At 41.5% G+C, this 27,974-nt stretch overlaps 1 protein-coding gene across 1 annotated transcript; it reads left to right on the plus strand.

Moving 5' to 3' along the window:
• Positions 1-12: 12 nt before the first annotated feature.
• Positions 13-27,780, plus strand: LOC115149220 (zinc finger protein GLIS3-like). Its single transcript, XM_029691881.1, has 10 exons — positions 13-644; positions 6,208-6,400; positions 6,562-7,741; positions 14,445-14,606; positions 17,624-17,734; positions 18,266-18,407; positions 19,558-19,690; positions 25,203-25,369; positions 26,447-26,629; positions 26,735-27,780. The coding sequence occupies exons 2-10, from the start codon at positions 6,231-6,233 to the stop codon at positions 26,866-26,868; spliced, it is 2,382 nt and encodes a 793-aa protein (XP_029547741.1). The 5' UTR covers positions 13-644; positions 6,208-6,230; the 3' UTR covers positions 26,869-27,780.
• The last annotated feature ends 194 nt before the right edge of the window (positions 27,781-27,974 follow it).

Consider the following 27,974-nt stretch of genomic DNA (forward strand, 5'->3'; position numbering starts at 1 on the left):
GACTATCTGGGTACACAGGCAGATCATTCTTTCTTTCATTCATTCTTTCTTTCTCTCCATCACACAAACACACACACAGAGAAAGATACAGCGAGAGAGAGACAGACAGACAGAGAGAGATGACACTTGTCTTTTTCATAAAACATATTCATCTGACCAGCTCTGACCTGTGAATGAACTCCCAAGAATATGAAAAGTAGGCTAGGCCACATCAATCATATGATGTAGCCTAATATTCAGCAAATTGTCCACAATGTTAATAATTTGCCCAGTTGTAAAATACTACCAACGGCTTTTGGATTTGCATAGAGCAGAGTTACAGAACGTCCTCTTGAATATGGAATCATATCTCTCACACACACAAGGGTAAAACGGTAACCGATACACGTCCCAAAACGAATAGCCTACGTAGACTACAAACAAGAGAGCGCGTGCCACTAACTTCCTCACAATTTCTCAAACTCTCAGAGAACATAGAGGGGTATAATATATCGAAACAACAGTGTGGTGATATCGAGAAATGATTGTATAATCTAGATACATTATTTTATCGAAGTCATCGTCACCTTGCCGTTTCCAGTTTTCACCTTGTCAATCTACTGCGCGCGAAAACACAGAAGATAGTTAAAGTGAATACTTTTCAGGTGAGTAAACATGTCAGTGGCTGTATTTCCAATTCAATGGTTTGTTATTGTCATTGACTTTAGTTGACTTTACTGTAAACGTTAAGTCTGCGTAATTTTCTTTCAAATTACTCTGCTAATAAATGCTAATCTAACAATTTACACATTTTGCAAATTACACATCTTCTGTAACAAAGTAACGTTATCCAACAGTAATTTGAAACTGCAATTGGTTTTGTATAAAGTTGTTTTTAATTAAATAACATGTACGATTTTATTGACCATAGCCTATCATGTGTGTTGGACAGAAAGTGCATTAGTGAAAGTGCATTCATTAGGCCTATATCCCCTCTTGAATACACTTATCTTGCAACATCCTGTATTATTATCCTTGTTCATTAACAGTTTGGTCCTAATCACCATATGTGAACTTAGAATTTATTTAATTGTATTACATGCTACATGTATTACATGTAGACATGCTTGAAAATGGATGCAATATTTTGCTTTTGTAGGTGAAAGAATAGAGTAGAGTAGTTGTGACATACTGGCTTGATTCAGTCTTAGTATGTAGCAAAATTTGAAATTGTGTTTTTTACATTGGATAAAAGTAGAGACTCAGTGTTAGAAAATGGTATATCAAACACTACAGTTAAGGAACAATGGGGAAAGTAATTCTGCTTTGAAAGTTGATAAACTTGTAACCTCACTTTTGAGAAAATGGATCTGGAATGTTTTGGTAAACCTACTGGAGAGCTCTTTCTTGTCTACACCCATTCAGCATTATTCACACCCTCTTCAGCCTTAGCCCCACCCATCTCTTTAAGGATTCACATGAGGTCATGTACTAAACAACCAAAGATTTAAAGACTAAAGGCTATTTAATACTACATCTATCGACAGTTGTTGCTGTGAACTCATGAACATTCTATTGTCGTCCGACATCAAACGTGTTGTTATCATTATGAAAAAGTATAAACACAAAAACTACAGACTGGTGGTCCAAAATAGCATAGCCAGTGTATTTCAGCACCAATAAACCCACCCATTTAAAAATGTATTTAGTTTATGTCAATCTAGCAAACCAGGCAACTAAAAGCAACTTTCTAAACAATGTTTCTAGCTTGTTAGCTAGCTAGCTAGTTCAAATAATGGCCATATCATATAGCTGACAACGTCTTCACTTTAGCTCATTTGTCTTCATTATTACAGGAAAATAAACTCACAACAAGATCATTATTTACAAGTTAATGGCGAGCCAATTACAGAAAATAGCTTACCGTTGTGAGTGTGACAAAATAAAAGCAGGGCATTCTACCAGAGAATTTTAGAACTTGGACACTGTCTCGTTGACGTTATATCCTAATTTGATTTTTGTGCAGGTCATGTTCTTCACATTACCGTCTCTGGTAAACACATACTATATCAAATAAAATCTAAGTTATTTGTCACATGCATAGGATACAAAAGGTGTAATGATATGGTTACTTGCATAGTGGAGTCTTTTGTTTAGACATGTAGCTAGCTAGCTAGCTAGCTAAACAATTAGCCATAATCCCAACTCATAACATTACTACCCTGCATGAATCTGCGGGTAGCTAACCAAACAGGTTCAATGTTAGCTAGCTAGCTAACATTAGGCAATAACTAGCAATGCAAATGGCTCTGAGATATGAATAATATTACTACACAGATCATACATGTAACATTAGCTAGCAAGCCAGCCAGCTAACATTAGCTAGCTAGCTAACAGTAAGTTTTAACTTGAAATGAAAACGACTTTCTGACTAAATTAGAAACGTATAATATCTGAAAATGTAGCTAGCTAGACTATCTTACCCGTATACATGGATGGACACTTCTCCCTTTGTCACGGATGCCATGGTTGCCCTTAGTTTTAAGATGTAATCCGGAGACACAACAGCCTTCTGTTTGTTCTCTTTTCGACTCCCTCCCCATATTTGCAATCAAACGCCAGAATTTTCTCCATCTCCTTAGATATCATACTCTGCTTCCACCAGGCATTCCACTGATTTCAAAACTCAGTCCTCCAGAAAGTGGAGATCAACACGTTCCCAGTTATTACCTACACATACTGAGCAGCCCTTTGTTATAGACGGAAGCGTACCAATCGAAACTCATCTCTCGGCAAGTCCAGCCCATTCATTATCTCAGCCGATCATGGCTAGCGGGAAGGTTCCTTTCTTTTTCCGTGGCTGAACAACTAGGCTTGTAATTTAACAATATTATTTGTATTTCCAGATGGCATACAAGTTTGTTATTAAGGCACATGAAAGTTCACATGTTCCAGAAAGCATTTCTGACAAAAAAACACACTTAGATTTTTTTTTAAAGTTTACATTCAAATGCCTCTCCTGTGAAGTAGTGCCGCGCGATATATGCCTAGTTTCCTGAAACGAGTCACATATGGCAACACTAGGCTACCTGGGGCGGCAGGTAGCCTAGTGGTTAGAGTGTTGGACTAGTAACTGAAAAGTTGCAAGATCAAATTCCTGAGCTGACAAGGTAAAAATCTGCCGTTCTGCCCCTGAACATGGCAGTTAACCCACTGTTCCTAGGCCGTCATTGAAAATAAGAATTTGTTCTTAACTGACTTGCAAAGTTAAATAACGGTAAAATAAAAATATTGTTTTGAAGATAACAGTGAATTCTTCCCTATGCCAGTTATAGTTTGTGACTCCCTTATTACTCATGACTATAAAATATGCCTGTCTCACTGGTACATTTCAGATGTCTTTGTCCATATAGACAGACCACTGAGGGCCGAAGATGAGGGAAAGGGAAAGGGGATACATCATCAGTTGGACAACTGAATGCATTCAACCGAGAGATGCTGATTTAGCTGCTGCTCTTCCTCTTCTGCCAGACTCAATCATTACTTTTGGGAAGAGGAGCATTATGGGACAAGCCATTATTTTCTCCTAAACTCTCCAAAGGCTGTTTGTGAAGAAGACACTGGGTCAGACATGAACGGTAAGGGCTGTCACCTCCTGGTCTCCCCCTCTGGTGTGCCCCCTTCCCTGTGCATGATCACAGGACAGCAGGCACCATCCATCAGGATACCTATACGCACCACCCTCTCCCCGGGATGCTGTGCCACCCTGAGCCCGTCTCCGGTGGGTAGTACCCCTCAGCTCCAGGACAAACTTTGGGAGTTCTGTCCTGCTTCCTGCCCTGAGCCTCCGCAAGCAGGTGTTGACCAATGGGAAACAGCCAAATGTTTTAGGTGTCTTACAGATATCAGGGTAAAACGTTCCCACCCTTCAACTCCCACCCACCAGCCTTGCAGCCATTAATCAGTGCTTGGCGTCCGACTGCTCTGACAGTGGTGTCAAAGGTAATTTCTTGTAAGCCTTGTAATAAGCAACGTTAAATACAGAGTAATACATTGACACATGGGTAAACAGCCAATGATGATGTCCTGATCTTCTATGTAAGATAACTGTTATGGACTTGAGCAGCCTCAGATTTTGTCCCATCAGTAGGATATAGTGTGACCTTAATGACCTTAGAGCAGTGGTCATCACTCAGCATGTTAAATGCTGATACACTTGTAAATTAGGATGTCACTCCAAATAAGTTTGAAGTGTCCTATTGAAGTAACCACTTGTGGTTTCCTACCAAAAACTATTATTTAAAACTTAGATATTTTGGATATGCTCTGACAGGACCTATGTTGAGGAACTCTTCTTCCCTCTCAACTGAAAGATCCCAGTGTGCACATGTCCTAGAACAGAAGACAGGCTCACAGTGATATGTTGTAAGCAGAGTTGTTCAATCAGCCCCTCTCTTCTCCCCCCTCTTCAAAGTAGCACTGATTTACTGTACATTGACGTCTTCATACTTCAATTTACCTCAATATCGTCCGCCCACCCTAAGCTCCACTCCACCCCAGACCTCCTTTTTCCCTTGCCTGTTTATTGATAATTAACCAAGCAAAAAGCTTGTCCCCAAATGACCCAAGGAGGAAAAAGAGGAAGAAAATAAATCTCATCTGTAATGAACAGAGCAGAAAGCAGAAAGTGTCTCTGTTCAGGTTTGTTAGGGGGAATTTCAGGATTCATAAGCTTCCACTTACAGAAAAAACACAGAATTCACATGTGATCACATTTTATTGTGTAGTTTCATGTTATCACGTTGCTTTACATGTTCACATCTTATCACATTAACTTCACATAAGAGCACATGTGATCACAGGAAAACATGTTTTTGGAACAATTTACATGTGATCACGTGAAATTCATGTGGTTTTTCCATAAGGGTCTACTGAACACGACAAAAAACATTAGGTTTGTGTTTGATTTCTGTTGAAGATGTCTGTCTCACGGGTCCCTGGTGTGCAAACACAGGTTGCTGTGTTAATATGGTGAAGTGAACTGTGATGGAGATGAACACACCCTGAACCATTGATTCATTGCATCTCTATCAAAGTCAGATACTGCCAGTAAAAACTAGAAATGTGTGTCAGATACTTTTTATTTATTTTATTGAACCTTTATTTAACTAGGCAAGTGAGTTAAGAACAAATTCTTATTTACAATGACGGCCTACGAAAAGGCAAAAGGCCTCCTGCGGGGACAGGGGCTGGAATTAAAAATATATTTTTGAAGTATAATTATAGGACAAAACACACATCACGACAAGAGACAACACAACACCACATAAAGAAAGACCTAAGATACAGTATGATGACAATGGTTGGATGCAAATGACAATGCCACAACCACAATGTAGAAGACTGCAGTAGTTGAAGCGCTCACTACAAATACACACAGTGAGAGTTCTCCACAATCTTCTTTCTATTATATAGACAAGTTGTCTTGTCTATAATTTACTTAGAAAAGCTTCATTCTATCATTAATTAGCTTACGAAAGTGGTTATTTTTAATCTTGTTTCAAGCTGTGTTTAACAATGTTGATTGAAAGACTAGCACAAGCAACAACACTGCAATGTTGAGGCTGGAGTGCTCAGATATAGGCTTCTGATTCAATATGATTTTTGTAATACAGGGTTTTTTCTGGATAAAAAGGGGGCTTAGGTGGTGAGCGTGGCAGGAGGCATGGCGATGGGCGTGGCCGGCACGGCTGAATTTTAGAGGAAACCTCATCTTGGTGTGGAGAAATTCTAGCATTTGCCAATTTCCTGCAATTCTATACATTTCAACATGGAGCTGAGATAAATAAAAAAAATAAGTTTTGAAGCTAATTTCCTGCAATTCTACAAATTTTGCCATGGATAATAATTCTGTGTTTGTTTCCTCAAGCATAATAACAAAATCAATACTGCAAAATTCATAGTTTTTTTTAATTTTCAATTCCTGCTGACTGTCTAGCTTTTATTTTGGTGATTGTTAATTCTCAAAGATTATATTATAAAAAATACTTTACATCTGGTTTTAGTTGTTAAAGTTTACACTGAAAGCATTTTTCCAACCCATAAAATGTAATATTTTTTTTCACTGTTTTGATTTGTAAAGTATATGGTCTAATTTCCTAAGTCCCTGTATAATATGACCGTGGTGGTGAACCCTCAACCCTCTAATGGTGAACTTGTCTCTACCAGGTTACTTTGTCTCAGGACCAAGTATGCAGGTGTTGGGCCAGCAGGTTGGTGCTAACCTCTGGGTTAGTAGTCCCATGGTGGTCCAGAGCCTGGGTCCAGTGTCTCCTGTCACGAGTCAGGCCTACACCTCTGGGCCTCTGGTACCACACCCCCAACCCCCACAAGGCCTGGTGGTACCGTACACAGATGCCAGGTGAGTCAACCTCTGCACCACTCTAGGTGAGGGAGTATACCGCCAAACTCTTGTCATTACACTGATTTCTGTACTCTAAACAAAGTCAACATGCAGTACTATATTAAACAGTTGTGTTACTAATTTGTGAGATTTCCCTTGTACTTCTATCCTTTCTTCAGGTCCTTGCTCTCCAGAGAGTCCCTGGCATCCACCACCCTGAGCCTAGCAGAGACCCACTCAGTTCTGAGTGGCAGACAGGAGTGGCCCTATGGCTATCGGGTCCTTCCTCCACTCTGCCCACAACAGGGTTCCACCCAGGACAGCAAGAGGGGTGAGCTGCTCAGCCTGCCCCCTGGCACTGCCATGTCCGGGGGCACCAGCATCTCCAACTCTGCCTCCCTGCCCTCCTACCTGTTTGGGGGAGATGCCAACAGCCCCCGACAGTACTCAGCCCACTCCAAAAAGAGGGCCCTCTCCATCTCACCTCTGTCAGACGGCTATGGCCTTGACTTCAACTCCATCATCCGTACCTCGCCCACCTCGCTGGTGGCTTACATCAATGGCTCCCGGAGCTCTCCGACCTCCCACCACACCCTTTCACCCCTCCAGCCTGAGGTCTATGGCCACTTCCTGGGGGTGAGAGGGAGCTGTATCCCCTATCTTCAGACTCCAGGCCTCCTCAGCCTCCCAGGATCCACGCTCACTCTGACCCCACTGAGTGACCCCCAACCTGGATTGGAGTGTGGCCGCATGCAGAGGCTGGAGCAGGGCGGGGCACTGGAGAGCCAGATGGCTAACATGGTGGTGGAGCAGCAGTGTCTCCCAGAGGAGGGAGGGACACCACAGAGGGCTGCCAGTAACACTAATGACCTGGTGCCATCTCTACACTTTCAGCTAGAGTTGGCCACCATCATCAGATCAGATAGTCCACCGCAGGGCCCCCCACCTCCTTACCACTCTCACTACCAGCACCGCCACCTCGAAAGACCTCCTAGCCACATCCAGGGTCAGGCTCAGTTCCAGGGCCCTGTCTCTCAGCCCCCCCCAGCTTCCCCTGGGCATGGGACCAGCCTCGTGCCCCATCCCCTGTCCCTCTTCCCCATGCTGGAGGAAGAGGAGGGGGAGCTGGAGGACTACAGTGGGGGGCACTGCTGCCGCTGGGTGGACTGCAGTGCTGTGTATGACCAAAAGGAGGAGCTGGTTAGGCACATAGAGAAGCGCCATGTGGACCAGCGGAAGGGCGAAGACTTCACCTGCTTCTGGGCGGTGTGTCAACGCAGGTTCAAACCGTTCAATGCCCGCTACAAACTCCTCATCCACATGAGAGTCCACTCTGGAGAGAAGCCCAACAAGTGCACGGTACATAGCAAATCAATCTCTGGTGAAGGCCTCAAAAGTGTCTTTAACATGCAAGTGTGTATCTGTTTAGTCATCCACTTCAAAATCCATTGGCTTTACCTGTACCCAATTGCACCTCAGCTTTACATACCATCCCCCTTATGCACAATGGTTAACATCCTTTTTTCCATAAGTGTGTTACAGGGGGTTAGTGAGTGCAGCAGTTCCCTTCCCGACTGTCTCTCCTGTCTACTCTGAGTCAACCAGCCAGGGAAATAGACATCTTGAAGTACGCATGTTGTACCTCTTTAATGCCTTTGTGTGCTCTGATGTACGTTTGAAGGCTAAAGGTTGGGGTCAGAAATATGTTTTTTCTCCTTTTAACTGGTGCCATGGGCTAATTAGCCAGTTCTGTGAAAATTGACATGAGAGTTAACTCAATTACGTAGTTATTAAATCAGCACAAAGACAGCGCAGTGCTTAAGATCTGGCAGGGCACCAGTCAGTAAGCCTCCTGCTCTCTCTCTCTCCCCGTCTGCCCTCCCTATCTCTCTCTCCCTCTCTTGCTCTACCAGGCCTGTCAGTAGCCAATAAGACTTATTAGTGCCAAGTCAGGTACAGACTTGGCTGGGGTTCTGTGAAGGTGATGCCCCCTGGCCCGGTTCTGATCGGTCTGGTTATATGGCCAAGCAGAGAGACAGTTGAATGGAGTTAATCTGAAAGCCATGTATCCTTGGACCTGGTTCTGATGAGGGGATTGGCTGGATTCCCCCGAGACAGATGCTCCCAGGCCTAGTGCGGCTGCTGGTGGTTCTCTTAAATGTGCCGCTAAAGAAGGCCACGTTTTGGTTCTCTTCACTAGTCTCTTTTGATGTTTGTTTTCTGTCGGTTGACAGATGAGTTGTACTGCACTGTATATTAGAGCTGGGCAATATGGACTAAAATCCATATTTTGCCCTAAATTACCTGAATTGATGCGATAATGATATAACAATACATTTATAACATTAATATCTATTATCCTTTAAACTACTACGACTAGTTTTATGGTTGTTGCCAACAATTCTCCTAGTAACAATCACCCATATTAGCAAACTTATTTCAAACGTATTTACATTTCTCTAGTATAGGCTATTTATCGCATTGAACGATATCAGCAAAATGCCTGCGATAAGTGATTGGTTTCGTCAGTGTCGTTAATTTTCAGTTAATCGTCCTAGCTCTACTGTGTTGTAAATGCAGTTAAAGGTATACTTCAGGAGCCATAGCAGCAAAACATCTATGCACATTAGTTGCAGTAATGAGCTTGGGCAATACGGGCAATAAGGATCTTCGAGCTGGATGAGTAGAGTTAACTAGGTTTCCAAGGAGAGAACATCACACTCATACTCAAGGTTTCCAAGGAGAGAACATCACACTCACACTATACTCAAGTCTGGTCGATTGTAGAGATACCCCACACTCTCAACCCCACTGGGAACATACTTGAGGTTCAGATGAGGAATAGACCAACCATTCTCATTCTTTGTCTTGTTTCACCGCTTCTTGGTTAGTCAATTATTAACTGGATGCATACCTGTGGTCGACCTTTCGCTCCAAAACACTCACATATTAGTGCTAACCAGTCCCGTCGCTATGGAGGCTGCAGCTGTAGTCGGATGGGTCTCTGTACCATGCAATCCGACCCCCTACCCAAAAACAGAATAGACATTGGGTGTGTCAGAAATGGCGCCTTATTCCCTATTTATTAAATAGAGTGCCATTTTGTACGTACAGATGTAGGATCTTCATTTGACCCGTATTGTCGCAACAAAATAATCCTGCAGCAACAGGATTTGAACATTTAGTCCATAATGTTGCTTGATTAGTGGTTAGGCTAGCCAAAGTTAGACTACATGAAAAGTGGAATACTGTTACTATAACTGTGTGTTATTACGGGTAGAATCTTACATTTATCACCCTGTTGCTGGAGAACTTTCAATATATTTGAGGTTTAAAAAAGCTTACGGAAAATGTATCAACCCCTACAAAAATGTCCATTAATTATAATCCACACAATAATTCACATTTCCTGTTGCTTCAGGATTATTTTCCTACTGTAGCAAACTGTCTCAAATTAAAATCATACATCTGTATCCATTGTACACCATCCCATCATCCCAGGTTTGACTCAGCAGCATAAGATAAAAAAGTCCTACTGAAAAGAAGTAGAACACGGTCAGTCCATTATTGACAGAAACAGTCAGAAAACCCAGACTTACTCAACAAAAACATTCTAAGCAATCAAATTCAGGATCCTGACAGGATCCAGACTTAGACAACAGAGCCTCTCACAGAGAGAGAGAACCAGGTCTTAGATGCCATGCCAGCCAATTGTTCAAGATTTACGCTCTGGCTTATTGTGAGGGATGATTGACAGGAATAGTGTTGCAAAATTCCGGGAACTTTCAATAAATTCCCTGGTTTTCCTGAAATCCAAGTTGGAGGAGTCTCTGAATTAGGAATGAGTAAGCAGGTCTTTCTTACCCACTTCTCTGTAGTTGGTATTCAGACTTACCTTATGTTGGTGCGTAACGGGCTTTGCAGGTATGGTAATTCAACCGCTGAAAACCCTCTCACTTGCTGGCCAATAGATTTTCTTGTGGAGTTTTCATTCAATAGGGTTTTCAGCACATTTATCTAAAGCTACCCCTTTAAATTTGGTGTACCTTTAATTTGAATTTTCTCAACAGACTCACTGAAAGATAGCCATCTAAAAATACAGATATTCATCTTCTATTCAGTACCATTTGGGAGATTTAAACCAACTTTGTCTGGTATATTATTTGGGATTAGAAATGTATTCATAAATAATTAAACAACAGGTTTAGAGAGAGCCTTTACGCACAAAAAATAATATTGGTGAATCAAAAATACAGTGGTTTGATTTATCCTGAAAGTTACCATATTCAATTGTTCAGTCCCTGAAATATTGGAAAGTGAGAAAAGTGTACAACAGGGGTTGAACAGTAGTCCTATAAATCTACACCAATTCTTGTATTATTTTTAACTTAACAACATGAATTGGGGTATTTATAATATTATATAGGTAGAGAACATTGTAAAGAACAAGTCTGTGTCAATAACTCAGTTATGGCAAAAATGCAGATAAACCCTTCCCATTCATATGCCATTTCCCTTTCATACTGTAAAAAATCTGAATATACATTTTCTTGGTGTTGGGTGTTCTATTCTGCACCAGGTTCAAATGAGTAATAGGTTCACTTGTGTAATCACAGTGTGCATTTGAGTATATCAGTTGTTAAGTAGAAAGAAGACATTCAGACTGAAACCCCAGTAGTTCTGTGTTAATCCACTTAGTTCCTTACAATGGACAGCTTGAAATTCTAGTCCTGCCCACACCACCACAGAATGCAGGCCTGGTGAGATTTCTGGTTTGCCAAGATTTTTAGCGGCATCTCTACAACCGCAAGGAGGGAAATAACTTGCCACCAAAAAAAACGATTCAGACTTCAAAGTATTTTAACAATCCAGCTTCTTCTCAAGTTTCTGTAACTGTTTTTAGCTCTTGTTTTAAAGTAACTGTCCAGTGTTTCCGGAGTTCTATGAAATATGACATAAAATTAATTACAATATGAGTGAAATAGTTTTTCTTCCCCAAAATTGCAATTGAGTATGTAAAAAAAGCAGATTTTCTGTGTTTGAATGGTGTGAGTGTATCCTAACAACAGAATGGTGTGGGTGTAGACCAGTCAGTAAAAATATTTACATGAGTAGACCACTGATTGGCCATCTCAGCCAATGAGCCATCATGACATTGTGTTCTATGTGGAAATAGAAAGGGTTTTTTAAACGGTCTGTTTGAGATACAAATTTGAGGTTGGGTTTTTTAAGTGTTTTTTCTCCAATTCATGCTTTGGCCACAAATACGAAGTGTAGGATGTGTCAACATTATTTGGGTATGAGTTAACAGAATATTAACTTTTTTCACTGGACAGTTACTTTTAAGACCTAAAAATCTCATGCACTAACCTTTTACATTTAAAGAAGATGATAGCAGACAAGAGGATCATTTGACTGAGAATGAGGAGAGGATATGTGAGAGTGAGGTGAGACATGAGAGTCTGAAGAGGATAAGAATGGGAGTTGAGCTGTAGATAAGAGTAAGAAAAATGCCATGTGAAGATGTGATATGTGAGAGAGAACAGCGAGAAGAAGTAAGTGAGGAGAAGAGAGAGAATGGAGATGTGAGAGAAGGGAGATGTGAGAGAGTAGAGAAGAGAGAGTGGAGATGTGAGAGAGTGGAGATGTGAGAGAGTAGAGAACAGAGAGTGGAGATGTGAGAGAGTAGAGAACAGAGAGTGGAGATGTGAGAGAGTGGAGATGTCAGAGAGTAGAGAAGAGAGAGTGGAGATGTGAGAGAGTGGAGATGTGAGAGAGTAGAGAACAGAGAGTGGAGATGTGAGAGAGTGGAGATGTCAGAGAGTAGAGAAGAGAGAGTAGAGATGTGAGAGAGTGGAGATGTGAGAGAGTAGAGAAGAGAGAGTAGAGATGTGAGAGAGTGGAGATGTGAGAGAGTAGAGAACAGAGAGTAGAGATGTGAGAGAGTAGAGAAGAGAGAGTAGAGATGTGAGAGAGTGGAGATGTGAGAGGGGATATGTCAAGAGAGTGGAGAAGAGCGATTGGAGATGTCAGAGAGTGGAGATTTGAGAGAGTGGAGAGAGGCTAAGGCACTACTGTGGGCACTAGACTGACTCTGCTGGCACGATGTGGGCGGGTCATTGTTCCCCAGGGCATGGGAGGCTGCCAGAACCTGTCAGGAGGCTGGCTGTGGCATTTAGCTCCGCTGAGGAGCCATGTTGCTATCTATTCAGACCCTCTGTCTCTCAAAGCAGCTAAAAGGGGACTATTTGCTTTATTAGAGTGTGTGTGTGGGGGGGCACCGCTGGGCTCCTGGCAGTATATTTGTGTGATGCTAGTTCTTAGTTCTTTTCCCATCCCCAGGTTGAATGACTATTTATCCTGCTTATTCTCCCTGGCCTGTGTTTTTCTTATGCTAGCCGGTCTGAATGGTCCGATGCTGATCCCTTTCTCTACACTGTTGTTTTGAGTGTCTGGTCATGGGGTACTTTCCTAGGATGCCACTGTATTAGACAACATTTGGACAGAATATCCTGCTGTGTGTGAAGAAGACTTGTGTAAGACTAAGACTGGTGGCTTTCTCCACTTTCAGTAATACACAACGGCTGTTAGGTCATGTCCCCAGACATGCAGGGCATGGTAAACACCCACAAGGAGAGAGATCGTCATCGTTGCATGGGAGACTCCATCTGTAAGCATTAAAATGCTGGTGAAAATACCCCCAAATTCACACATTTACTATGATACAGTCATGAAGAATCAATTTTCTATCCCTAATAGACAGTTGAGCTCTAATAGAATTCTCAGGCATATCCGCATCCCTCGATTCCTCTTGAGTTACTTAAGGCTTATAAAATAAATCCTTTACTCCATTCCTTTGACATTAAGAACATATGGTTCCCATCAGAAGGAGTCATAATGGCTTTACTGGAATTGAGTTTTGGCATAATGACAGTACTCTGCTGGTGGTTGTGGTTTTGCTCTGCAGGGTGTATGTTCGTGCCTGCTGTTTTCCAACTTCAAGAGAGAACATTTGCGAGTGTAGTGTCTCTGGAGTAGGTAGTGCTTTGCCTGTACTGTACGTTAGATATGTGAATTTCATCAAGATACTGTCCTGCAAGAAGATACCAGCAATGTTGATTCAGATAGAGTTCAGAAGAGAAATACAGTTTGAAGTTAGCGGTATGTTATTACATTAATTAAAGGAATGGGAAATATGTCCCATACGAATGTGATGAGTCAAATATTAAAGGAACTGTATTTAGTCAATTCAGACTGAGGGAGAGGTATAGCTATGCAAGGAATCCAGTCCTGGAGGAACAATAATAAAATGGGTCACGGTTCCATGACTTTACTCTGTGATGCTGAAGTAAGAACATTCCAAGCACCATGACCGCAGAGAGCGGAAAGTGCTAGGCTTGGCTTACAGTAAGAAGCTGTGATGATTCACATGTTTTGAGGGTGAAGTCATTGCAGCGAGGTGGGTAGTACTGCACAAAGGAGAGCTGTTCAGTTCTGCTGACTTGAATTAACTTCCATCCACTACTCCTGAATCTCATAGCTTGTGACAGCGAGTGCAGTAGACCTGGGCAGGGAGCAAGTTATTTTGGCAAGGAACAAACCTCTCTACCTTAGCCCTTCTACCAGTTGGTGGTAGCATTTTTCTACAATGAGTTACTCTGTCATGTAGCTCCTACAAGACCCTAGAGACAAGATCGTTTTTACAGACATTGAGGTCTGTTTACACACAGATACTGAACCCTGCTGGTTACATTGACAACCTCACCTCTTATATAGTGTTTGTCAGTGTTATTTTTTCCCGGATATTGTTTTGTGGTTAGTGCTATCTGGAATCCTTGGGTCGTCCGTACCCTACACCCTAACCTTAACCCCTACCCTAACCATAACCCTTACCTAACCATTTTCAATTTCAATGGGGTATTGTCAGAGTTGGGACATCCCAAGTATCCCAGATAGCCTGGACCATAGATTTCTGGCCCTAGATGTACAGTATAGGTTCATGATAGGTATACTAATTGTACACTATCACTCCTGTCCCTGTGCCCTATGTGTGTGGTTTCAGTTTGAGGGCTGTCAGAAGGCTTTCTCTCGGCTGGAGAACATGAAGATCCACCTGCGCAGCCACACTGGAGAGAAGCCTTATATATGCCAGCACCCCGGCTGCCACAAAGCCTTCAGCAACTCCAGCGACAGAGCCAAGCATCAGCGCACACACCTGGACACGGTGAGTTGAGTGGCATAACTCAGACAGACACACATATGGTGTGACAATGGCGCCGGAGGAGATGGCTGCCGTTTTACGGTCTCCTAACCAATTGTGTTTTTTCACAACTTATTTTGTACATAGTGTTTCTGCCACCATCTCTTATGACCGAAAAGAGCTTCTAGATATCAGGACAGCGATTACTTACCTCATACTGGAAGAAGAGTTTTTCTTTATCCAGTCGGACTTGAAGGACTTACTTCAGACACCCGAAAATGCCCTCATCCCCATCATTCGCAGGAGAAAGAGACAAAGATATTGGGGACGTAGGTCGGGTTGCCTTGTAAGGATCCGACGGTGAGTGGGTAATCTGCCTTTACCATCAGTCCTATCAGCCAATGTACAATCATTGGATAACAAAATAGATGAACTACGACCACGGATATCTAACCAACGGGACATTAAACACTGTAATATCTTATGTTTCACAGAGTCGTGGCTGAACGACGGCATGAATAACATACAGCTGGGTTTTACGCTGCATCAGCAAGATAGAACAGCCGCCTCCGGTAAGACAAGGGGTGGCGCTCTGTGTATATTTGTAAACAACAGCTGGTGCACGAAATCTAATAGTAAGGAAGTCTCAAGATTTTGCTCACCTGAGGTAGATCTCATGATCAGCTATAGACCACACTATTTACCAAGAGAGTTTTCATCTATATTCTTCGTAGCTGTCTATTTACTACCACAAACCGATGCTGGCACAAAGACCGCACTCAATGAGCTATATACGGCCATAAGCAAACAGGAAAACGCTCATCCAGACTTAAATCGGTTTTACCTCATTTCTACCAGCATGTTAAATGTGCAACCAGAGGGGAAAAAAACACACAGAGACGCATACAAAGCTCTCCCTCGCCCTCCATTTGGCAAATCCGACAGCCTATAGGGAGGAGGTCAGAGACCTGGCTGTGTGGTGCCAGGATAACAACCACTCTATCAACGTGATCAAAACAAAGGAGATGATTGTGGATTACAGGAAAAGGAAGAACAAGCACACCCCGATTCTCATCGACGTGGCTGTAGTGGAGCAGGTTGAGAGCTTCAGGTTCCTTGGTGTCCACATCACCAACAAACTATCATGGTCCAAACACACCAAGACAGTCGTGAAGAGGGCACGACAAAGCCAATTTCCCCTCAGGGGACTGAAAAGACTTGTCATGGGTCCTCAGAACTTTAAAAAGTTCTACAGCTGCACAATCAAGAGCATCCTGACTGGTTGCATCACTGCCTGGTATGGCAACTGTTCGGCCTCCAACCACAAGGCTTCCGAGTGGCGCAGCGGTCTAAGGCACTGCATCTCAGAGCAAGAGGAGTCACTACAGTCCCTGGTTTGAATCCAGGCTGAATCACATCTGGCTGTGATTGGGAGTCCCATAGGGCTGCGCACAATTGACCCAGTGTTGTCTGGGTTTGGCTGGGGTAGGCCGTCATTGCAAATTAGAATTTGTTCTTAACCGACTTGCCTTGTTAAATTAAGAAATATACAGTTGAAGTTTACATACACTTAGGTTGGAGTCATTAAAACTCATTTTTCAACCACTCCACAAATTTATTTTTAACAAACTATCGTTTTGGCAAGTCGGTTAGGATATCTACTTTGTGCATGACACAAGTAATTTTTCCAACAATGGTTTACAGACAGATTATTTCACTTATAATTCACTGTATCACAATTCCAGTGGTTCAGAAGTGTACATACACTAAGTTGACTGTGCCTTTAAACAGCTTGGAAATTTCCAGAAAATTATGTCATGGCTTTAGAAGCTTCTAATAGGCTAATTGACATAATTTGAGTCAATTGGAAGTGTACCTGTGGATGTATTGCAAGGCCTACCTTCAAACTCAGTGCCTCTTTGCTTGACATCATGGGAAAATCAAAAGAAATCAGCCAGACCTCTGAAAAACAATTGTAGACCTCCACAAGTCTGGTTCATCCTTGGGAGCAATTTCCAAATGCCTGAAAGTACCACGTTCATCTGTACAAACAATAGTATGCAAGTATAAACACCATGGGACCACGCAGCCGTCATACCGCTCAGGAAGGAGACGCGTTCTGTCTCCTAGAGATTAACGTACTTTTGGTGCGAAAAGTGCAAATCAATCCCAGAACAACAGCAAAGGACCTTGAGAAGATGCCGGAGGAAACAGGTACAAAAGTATCTATATCCACAGTAAAACGAGTCCTATATTGACATAACCTGAAAGGCCGCTCAGCAAGGAAGAAGCCACTGCTCCAAAACCGCCATAAAAAAGCCAGACTACGGTTTGCGACTGCACATGGGGACAAAGATCATACTTTTTGGAGAAATGTCCTCTGGTCTGATGAAACAAAAATAGAACTGTTTAGTCATAATCACCATCATTATGTTTGGAGGAAAAAGGGGGAGGCTTGCAAGCCAAAGAACACCATCCCAACTGTGAAGCACAGAGGTGGCAGCATCATGTTGTGGGGGTGCTTTGCTACAGGAGGGACTGGTGCACTTCACAAAATAGATTGTATGTAAACTTCTGACCCACTGGAATTGTGATACAGTGCGGTATAAGTTAAATACTCTGTCTGTAAACAATTGTTGTAAAAATGACTTGTATCATGCACAAAGTAGATGTCCTAACCGACTTGCCAAAACTATAGTTTGTTAACAAGACATTTGTGGAGTGGTTGAATAACGAGTTTTAATGACTCAAACCTAAGTGTGTGTAAACTTCCGACTTCAACTGTAGCCTTGCTACTGTTATTTTACTGCAGCTCTTTAATTATTTGTTCTTTTACATTTTTTACTTATCTATTTTTTACTTAACACTTATTTTTCTTAAAACTGCATTGGTGGTTAAGGGCTTATAAGTAAGCATTTCACTGTAACGTCTACACCTGTTGTATTCGGCGCATGTGACAAATAACATTTGATTTGATTTGAAAGCCGAAAGTTGTTGGTTTTGTGACATAATTTACATTTTGTGTCTGTGTGTTTGTGCAGAAGCCGTACGCGTGTCAGATCCCTGGTTGTGTAAAGCGCTACACTGACCCCAGCTCCCTGCGCAAGCACATCAAATCCCATTCATCCAAAGAGAGACAGTTGAGGATGAAGGTCAGTATGGAGCTGCCTGGACTCTGCTCTTAACAGTTATACCTGATAATCAGCTCAATCACACTTTGCAGTCAAAGTGTGACTGCAGTCTCAATGTCTCTTTAGACTCTTTAGACACACTCTCACTCTCTGTCTTTCACTGCCTCTTAGTTTCCCCACTTACTGTATGTGATGGGGACACTTCTGTTGTATCACAAACACATCCACTCATACAGTACACCATGCCTACACATAATACTGTATACATCTTCACTAGTTAGTTGATTTGCTTTGCTGTGTTGTAATACTCAGGCTATTAAAAGTTCCTGTTGATAAAAATCATGCTCATTAACTCTATCTTCGAGTTAAGGTTATGTAACCATAGATACTGTACAACCAGACACAGGAGGTGAGTTGTTTCTATTTTAAGAAAGTATAGTTTACAAATGCGCTCTCCCACATTCACAGCTTCTTTCATTAGCAAGTTACTTTATTCTCTACTTGCATTTATGCTGATCTCTGTACGTCTGTTTCTATGTGATTGGTCTAAAGCTGAGGTCATCTATTGACATGAGCCAAGAGGCATTAACGGACTGTCTAACCATCCAACCCCTGCTACCCAGCCTCTCTCCTCTGGACATGATTAACAGCAAGCTGGGCCAATCACCAATACCTTCCCTAGATCTCTACACAGGTACGCATTTTTCACATGCATTGACAGTGCCTTTAGTACAGTAGTTCTGGCAAATATAGCCTTACTAGAATGTGAAAGGCCATGGTTTCATACACTGTATATACAGAAGTAGGTGGACACCCCTTCAAATTTGTGGATTCGGCTATTTCAGCCACGCCCATTGCTGACAGCTGTATAAAATAGAGCACACAGCCATGCAATCTCAATAGACAAACATTGTCAGTAGAATGGCCTTACTGAAGAGCTCAGTGACTTTCAACGTGGCACCATCATAGGATGCCACCTTTTCAACAAGTCAGTTGGTCAAATTTCTGCCCTGCTAGATCTGCCCCGGGTCAACTGGAAATGCTGTTTGTGAAGTGGAAAGTCTAGGTCAACAATGACTCAGCTGCAAAGTGGTAGGCCACACAATCTCACAGAACAGAACAGAACCGTAGAGTGCTAAAGCGAGTAGCGTGTATAAATCGTCTGTCCTCGGTTGCAACACTCATTACTAGTTCCAAAGAAGAACTGTTCGTCAGGAGCGTCATGAAATGGGTTTCCATGGCCAAGCAGCTGCACACAAGACTAAGATCACCATGCACAATGCCAAGCGTCAAACGGAGTGGTGTAAAGCTCACCGCCATTGGACTCTGGAGCAGTAGAAACACTTCTCTGGAGTGATGAATCACGCTTCACCATCTGGCAGTCCGGCGGACGAACCTGGATTTGGCCCATACAGAAATGTTTTGTTGAGATCAGTGTGGAAGAACTTGACTGGCCTGCATAGAGCCCTGACCTCAACCCCATCGAACACCTTTGGGATGAATTGGAATGCCAACTGCGAGCCAGGCCTAATCACCCAACGTCAGTGCCCAACCTCACTAATGCTCTTGTGGCTGAATGAAAGCAAGTACCCGCAGCAATGTTTCAACATCTAAGGGAAAGCCTTCCCAGAAGAGTAGAGGCTGTTATAGCAGCAAAGGGGGAACCAACTCCATATTAATGCCCATGATTTTGCAATGAGATGTTCGACGAGCAGGTGTCCACATACTTTTGGTCATGAAGTGTATGTTCTTATACTCCTTAGTTTGAGTCTGAGTTAGACTTATGCTGTGTGTAGCATTGTTCGGTGTATCCATATCTCTCCTTTGTTGTCTGTGTTTGATAGATCTACTGACCAGTGGGCAGTCTAGCCACTGTGTGTCTCTATCCATCCCTTTCCCTCCAGCTGTTCCACAGGGCCAACCCTCCTCAAAGAGCTCACACCTGGCTCTGCTGCGCCCCCAGCAGGACAGTTATAGGTATACAGCCATAGAGCAGAAAGACTATTATTAGTCTTCTAGTCTATTTATTTTTTATTTTTTTATTTTACCTTTATTTAACTAATCTATTTGAGTTCACCACATACGTTTTTCAGCTTTGACTGTGAGGCAATTCTAGAGTTTGTTTAGTGTCGTTGCCAGTTTTACATTTATATGGGGAGGGAACTTTTGCATTTAGGATAAACAATTATTATTCGTACAATGGTGTTTTTTCTATGGTCAGATTATGACAATTCATAGGCAGCTGTCACAACCTGGACCATGCTAAACTTCCCTGACTTCTGTCACTTAGTATGTGCTGCCGTTGTGGTATTGTGGAAATAATTTTCTAAGACATTGATGGTGAGACCATTTCCATATTAAAACTGTATGTGTCTGTAATATACTGTAATTCTGTTTTAAATGTAAAAAAGTGTAAGAGACAGTCTTGAACTAGAAAAGTGGATACTGTTTAAACCATTCATCATAGTCATATTTAGTCACATATTTATATCGCTGTAATGAAGTATTCTCACCATAAATGCAATAATCAATTTATAATAAACCAGTGGAGGCTGCTGAGGGGAGGATGGCTCATAATAATAACTGGAATGGAGTGTAATGGATGGAACGGAGTGAATGGAATGGTATCAAACACATGAAAACCATGTTTTTGATACCATTCCATTTACTCCATTCCAGCCGTTATTATGAGCCTTTCTCCCCCAACAGCCTCCACTGTAATAAACATATAGGAGTAGGAGTCATGCAAGGATGTTTATAATTGCATTCAATGTTCCTTCCTTGAGACTGAGAATTCAGTCATTTTTCCAGGTCTTGTGTAGAGTTTGAAGAACTTTACATTTCATGTGTTTCACAGTTATGACAAGTGCTGGCTAATGAAAGTTCTGAAGTCATTGCCTTAAGAACTGTTTTTCAGTCTCGCTCCCAATGATTTATCAAATCAAATCAAATGTTATTGGTCGCGTACACATGTTTAGTTGATGTTATTGCACGTGTAGCGAAATACTTGTGCTTCTGGCTCCAACAGTGCAGTAATATCAAACAAGTAGTATCTAATATATAAACTAGATGACTGACAGGGGGCGCTGTTTTGAAGCCCACGCACCTCTATCTTGGCACCACCGCCAGTGTAAAAAAGTTTTTGGAAGCTATAGAAATGCATTTATTAAAGTCAACATTTGTTTTTGCCACGTTTATTCTATTACAGACACCTTAATGCATACTTTTAAATTATATTATGTAAGATAAACATTATATTATGTAAGATAAACTGTCCTCACTACAACAACACAATACTTCAATAAATGTACTATATATACAAAAGTATGTGGACACCCTTTTAAATGAGTGGATTCGGCTATTTCAGCCACACCCGTTGCTGACAGGTATGTAAAATTGAGCACAAAGCCATGCAATCTCCATAGACAAACATTGGCAGTAGAATGGCCTTACTGAAGTGCTCAGTGACTTTCAACATGGCACCGTCATAGGATGCCACCGTTCCAACATGTCAGTTCGCAAAATTTCTGTCCTGCTAGAGCTGCCCCGGACAACTGTAAGTGCTGTTATTGTGAAGTGAAAACCTCTATGAGCAACAACGGCTCAGCCGCGAAGTGGTAGGCCACACAAGCTCACAGAACAGGACCTCCTAGTGCTGAAGCGTGTAGCGCGTAAAAATCGTCTGTCCTCGATTGCAACACTCACTACCGAGTTCCAAACTTCCTCTGAAAGCAACGTCAGCAAAGAACTGTTCGTCAAGAGCTTCATGAAATGGGTTTCCATGGCCGAGCAGCCGCACACAAGCCTAAGATTACCATGCGCAATGCCAATCGTCGGCTGGAGTGGTGTTTAGCTTGCCGCCATTGGACTCTGGAGCAGTGGAAACATGTTCTCTGGAGTGATGAATCACGCTTCACCATCTGGCAGTCTGATGGACGAATCTGGGTTTGGCGGATGCCAGGAGAACGCTACCTACCCCAATGCATAGTGCAAACTGTAAAGTTTGGTGGAGGAGGAATAATGGTCTGGGGGTGTTTTTCATGGTTCGGGCTAGGCCCCTTAGTTCCAGTGAAGGGAAATCTTAACGCTACAGCATACAATGACATTCTAGATGATTCTGTGCTTCCAACTTTGTAGCAACAGTTTGGGGAAGGCCCTTTCCTGTTTCAGCATGACAATGCCCCCGTGCACAAAGCGAGATCCATACAGAAATGGTTTGTCGGTGTTCGAAGAACTTGACTGGCCTGCACAGAGCCCTGACCTCAACCCCATCAAACACCTTTGGGATAAATTGGAACGCCGACTGCAATTCAGACCTAATCGTCCAACATCAGTTCCCGACCTCACTAATTCTCTTGTGGCTGAATGGAAGCAAGTCCCCGCAGCAATGTTCCAACATCTAGTGGAAAGTCTTCCCAGAAGAGTGGAAGCTGTTATTACAGCAAAGGGGGGGCTAACGCCATATTAATGCCCATGGTTTTGGAATGAGATGTTCGACGAGCAGGTGTTCACATACGTTTGATCACGTAGTGTATAATTTTGTCTTTGAAACATTTCATTTAAATACTGTAGAATTCTATTCATTCTACTGCTCCTTAAGGGGAGTGCCAGTATGGCCGACCGGTGGCTTCAAAGCCTCTCACTGGCCAATACATAGCTTCAGCAATCCAGGGTTTATATACATCATTGCTCTTTCCCCTACTGGGTTACCGATTACCAGCGTTCTTGGTATTCTGCAGGGGACAATTATACCTTTATATAGTGACAGACCTTACCTAGTCCTGTTGAAATCTACAGTCCCTTCAACATACTCTGTTGATGGCTCCTGGCAGATACTTTTTTTCTGTCTCAGTGTGTCTAAGACATTGACGGGCAGATATGTGTTTTAATGGCATCACTGGTTGCATAATGTCCAACTCTCTCACAATGTGTCAGACAATGGTGAATAGATGGTTATATTTCTCATCCATCCCGTTAAAGTGGTTTGGTTTTTTAAACGTGTTCACATCTACTTTCTGTGAAGAGAACCTGCAGGCCCAGTTGCATCTGTTGGGCAAGCGACTTGCTATTTTCTATTCATTTTGAGTTCCCATTGGCACAGTCCCTGTAGCCATGACTGATTCCAATGCCTCTCCCCTTTTCTCTATTTTTTTCTCATCTGCAACAAATAAGTACTTAAACATCGGTTGTCATGGCTTTATGGCAGTGGGCTCATAGTTAGAATAATCTGATTAAAATAAAGCACAATTTTCTCCCCTTGTGAAAGACTCCAATAGGCTTTTTGTGGCACGCTGCATCTCAGCTGTGAAGAGAGCTGTTGAGAAGAGGTTTTACAGGTTGGGAATGGCCAGCAACACTGTTGCCTGGTCAGCTCACAAAAAAACATAACTTCTTCCATGCACTTCAAAGGCGGTGAGAAGGAGTGTTTTCTGCCGTTTTGGGCAGCCAGATGCTCATGGCTTCTCACTGACACTGATTGTCCTGGTAGCAGCGGTAGGCCGCAGCATTCACCACAGGATTCTGGGTACACAATCAGCCATTGAAAGCATTGGTCATTGGTCTCAAGGGCCTGCATTAGTGGAAGCTATAGGCACCAACTTGAGTGGTTCAGGAATTCAATAAGTGAATCTGAAAATCTGAAAAATACCATTCAGAGGCTGGGGGAAGAGAATTGCTGTTATTACCTTTCTAGATGTTAAATCGATTGTAAAATCCCTGTTGACATTTTCTTCAATGCCTTTATGTGATTTCGTTATTCACTCATTCAGCCTGTTCATCATTATTCCCTTAATCAATTGCATTGTAAACACCTCAATTATTTTAATTACACTGGTGCCAGTAAGAAAAATGAAAAAGGTTTACAGCTACACAATAAAAGCATTCAAGCAACTCATTGTTTTGCCTTGTGAAGCATTTTCTTATCTCTTACTTTCTGATGCTTAGTTTGGGAAAATATTTTTTTTCAGTCTGGGCAACAAAAAAAAAACTGGTCATTAAGATTTCTCTCACATACCGTCTGCTAAATAAGACACTTTTATCTGGTTATTTAAAGTCGGGAAAGTGTGCTATGTTACCATGCCTCAGTTACGAAGTTGCTGCCTCTTTTAAACAGACGTCTACTTGTGTCTTTTGACTGAAGAGCTGTCAGTAGTTTGAGGCAGAGTGGAGTTCACGGCATCATGATATTGTGTGTCTTTTGACTATAAGAGCTTCCAGTGGTTTGAGGCAGAGAGGAGGGTTAACAGCATCATGATGTTGTGCAGTAGGTATGCAGATGAAATTACAGTGAGCTCCAAAATATTGGGACAGTGACACATTTTTTGTTGTACTCCAGCACTTTGGATTTGAAATGATACAATGACTATGAGGTTAAAGTGCAGACTGTTAGCTATAATTTGTGTATATTTTTTTGACTCACAATTATTTTAAATAAGAATAGAATATGTTTCTAAACACTTCTACATTAATGTGGATGTTGCCATGATTACCGGGAGTATGATATTTGTATGTCTGTAACTTTATCACTCATCATTATTCATGATTCATTCAAGATTATCCAGAGGCTAATCATGGAAACATCCACATTAATATAGAAGTGTTTAGAAACATATGATATTCTTATTTACAACAAAAGTGACTCTAAAATGACACCATTGTAACGGCTGTCTTCGTCGTCAGATGAAACAGAGAAGTCATCGTCGGAAAAGGTGGACCAATACGCAGCGGAGGATGTGTTCATCATTAGAATTTTTTATGAAAACGAGAACACTACAAAAATAAACAAAAGACGACAGCAAAACAGTCCTGTCAGGTACAAAACACTAACAGAAACAATTACCCACAAAACCCAAAGGAAAAAAACATGCTCCTTATGTGTGACTCCCAATCAACAACAACGAACTTCAGCTGTGCCTGATTGGGAGCCACACACGGCCCAAAACAAAGAAATACAAAAAACATAGAAAAAGAACATAGAATGCCCACCCAATGTAACACCCTGGCCTAACCAAAATAAAGAACAAAAAAAACCTTTCTATGGCCAGGGCGTTACAACCATACATTATTTACCATTAATTTATATTGGGCACAAAATAATCTGAAACACAACCAAAACAAATAGCAAATGCATTCAACCAAGCTTGATGTTGTCATTGCGTTCTATGAATATGGGACCAAATGCTTAACGTGTTACTACTTTAATACACATAAGTGAATTTGTCCCAATACATTTGGTCCAATAAAAGGGGGGACCATGTACAAAAAGGGCTTTCATTTCTAAACGGTTCTCCCAATATGGATGAAAATACCTTCAAATTAAAGCTGGCAGTATGCACTTTAACCTCATAACCATTGTATCGTTTCCAATCCAAAGTGCTGGAGTACAGAGCCAAAACAACAACAAATGTGTGACTGTCCCAATACTTTTGTAGCTGACTGTATGTCTCATTTTAACAGCCTGATATTCACTCATATATTTGAAACATTTCAGGTTTGTTGATAGGTCCACCCACCAACTCAACCCCGGGTCCCACCAACACCAACTGCCTGGCCCCTCCAGTCCTCACACTCACCATCCTACTGTCTTATCCCTAAAGACCAGCACACCCCTGAATCATCCCAGTCACACTCCTGTAGTAAACACAGACCAACACCCAGGTAAATGACACCTACTGACTACAGGTACCTCATATGTTTGCTGCATCTATTAGGTGTTAATGTGCTAAATTGGTGATATCAGTCCTTGGAATGTCAAAAGTGACATTCGATAATGCATCACAGAGATCTACATAGAATTACACCTGCACCTACAGAGGGGATTCGCTTATTGACTGTGGAAATGTGCCTGGGGAAAGAAAACAATGGTACAATTCCTCAGGGAAATTTCTACTCCGCAATGAGAGTTATTGTTTGTTTTATTATGAAAAAGTCTATTAAAGAATTGTGTGGGTGGTTTGACATTCTGTAGGTTGATCTTGGCTTATTTCTATCAGTTGTGCAGCTGGTGGCTGATGTTCTTCTACATAGGAAAGAAGAAGCAGCTTCACTCTCAATCATAGCTTAAAATAGATATCACTTTTTTCCTACTGGACAGCAGCACTTAATGTTGACAAGGTGTTCACACAAGCACGCTGTGCACCGTTTCTATTGTTTTTATATATCAGGTGAATAAGAGTTCTTCAATAAGATGCCATGGTGATTGTAGTGGTTCATAGAACTTCAACTAAGTATTATTACTATTATTACTTTTATCTATACCGTATTTAGAGAAAGATATGACCTCTGGTTTTAATATGTCTATGAATGTATGTTCCCACTGGGCACACACTCGTTGAATCAACATTGTTTCCACGTCATTTAAATAAAGTGTTGTTGAACCAACGTGGAATAGACGTTGAATTGACATCTGTGCCCAGTGGGTTGCCTGTTTGTATATAATGTTTTCATGTTTATTGTTCACCTGCCTGGGGACGTAGATTATGTAAATGAGCTGTTAGCTCTGGTGCAACGCATCACTTCTTACTTCTGAGACTTTTATGTTTTGTTGTAAATTGTCCCTGTTCAAATCAAATGTATAAATTAAATTAAAATAAAGCCAAGGCGCTTTTGAAGAAATAAAAATTAATGAAGATGAAAATAGTGTAACATCAGAGAATGAACACAGATACTACAGTCTCCCCCTTCATCTATTCGGAAATTAAAATAACAAGAAGTACCTGTTCTTTTCCTCCTCAGGTTTTAGTGGTCAGATCCAGATGGTGTACTCTCCATTATACAATAACGGTACACATAAATCCACCAAGCAGACGAACTCCTGTCACCTGATGGAGATCCCAGAGTTTGATGATAGCCTTTCTCCAACATTCACCACTCAGAACAGACTAGACATCTCCCAAAGCGCTCTGTTTGGGCTCACAGGTAATAAAGAGACACAAAGGACAATACAGTACATTACGGATCAACATGCATTCATTTGCATCTATCTTATAATAATGACTCTGTGTGTTATTGTTGCATCCACAGTATATGACCTGCAGGGTGCATCACAGGATCTGCTTGTAAACCCAGTGCCAGTGATGTCAGAGGACGCTTATTTACATGTCAGTGCAGTGGACCGTTGCCCTAGCCAGCTCTCCTGTATCTACACTGAGGGGTGACGTCAGCAAATCTACCTCTTTTCTAAAACAGATACTCTGTAATACAACTCGTACAACAACTATATTGTTCTTCAGCTACATGTTCCTTGACATTGACCTGAGTGTGATGCCCATCTTGGGTGAGAACTGTAGACAAGAGCGGACATTTAGTAGCTTTAATTAAATAGGCAAAATGAACATGTCCACATCACTTATTAACTGATATTAGTCAATGAACATTGTTTTCATCATGGCAAGTCATGATAATTCTGCCATCTTTAGATGCTGTCTTCATTCAAGTCAGTATCATCAGATCTCAGAGTCTAAGCCCACAATGAAAGTGCCTCCTAAAGATTGTATACTGAAAACAAATCACAGTTCTGTGGATGCCAATGATATTGAGATTTGGAGGATGTTTTCATGTTTACATTAATTGAATGAATGTGTACAGTTATATCAAAATATTGTCCCTCCATTTATGGAATTATTCAATGTAAATACCATAAGAAGAACATTGAAGGCGTATGTGTGTTGTTCTTTTTCATGTGTGTTGTTCTTCGTAGCATATGTGGCTCAGTTGGTAGAGCATGGTGTTTGCAACACCAGGGTTGTGGGTTTGATTCCCACGGGGGCCAGTACAAAAAAATGCATGAAATGAAATTAATGTATTCACTACTGTAAGTCGCTCTGGATAAGAGCGTCTGCTAAATGACTAAAATGTAAAATGTAATTTCATAAAACAGAATGTCCTTCGATAAATCAAATATATTTTTGTGTGAATATGTTGAGGAATCAGCTTTGAATTGTTGTTTTTTAATTAAAAAAATGTATGATTGAGCCTAGAGAATATTTTAGGTTTTTGCAAGAAGGCATGTCTATCAACTGTTATGCATAAATGTGTAATGGAATAAAGCAATTATGTATTGAAAGGCATTGAGGGACCATTATTTAGACAGAAACTATAAAATGTCCCTCAATAACATAGACATTTGTCTAATAGTCTAATCATTTAATGAGATGATGTATATCACTAAAACATTTTTTTTTATATACATGATCTGTCTGTAGCTTTCACGCTTAGATCGTCTTAAAAATCACAGATGTGTGTGTGCTTGCGACAATGAGAG

Source organism: Salmo trutta, chromosome 15 (genome assembly GCF_901001165.1).
Source record: "Salmo trutta chromosome 15, fSalTru1.1, whole genome shotgun sequence".
NCBI lineage: Eukaryota > Metazoa > Chordata > Actinopteri > Salmoniformes > Salmonidae > Salmo > Salmo trutta.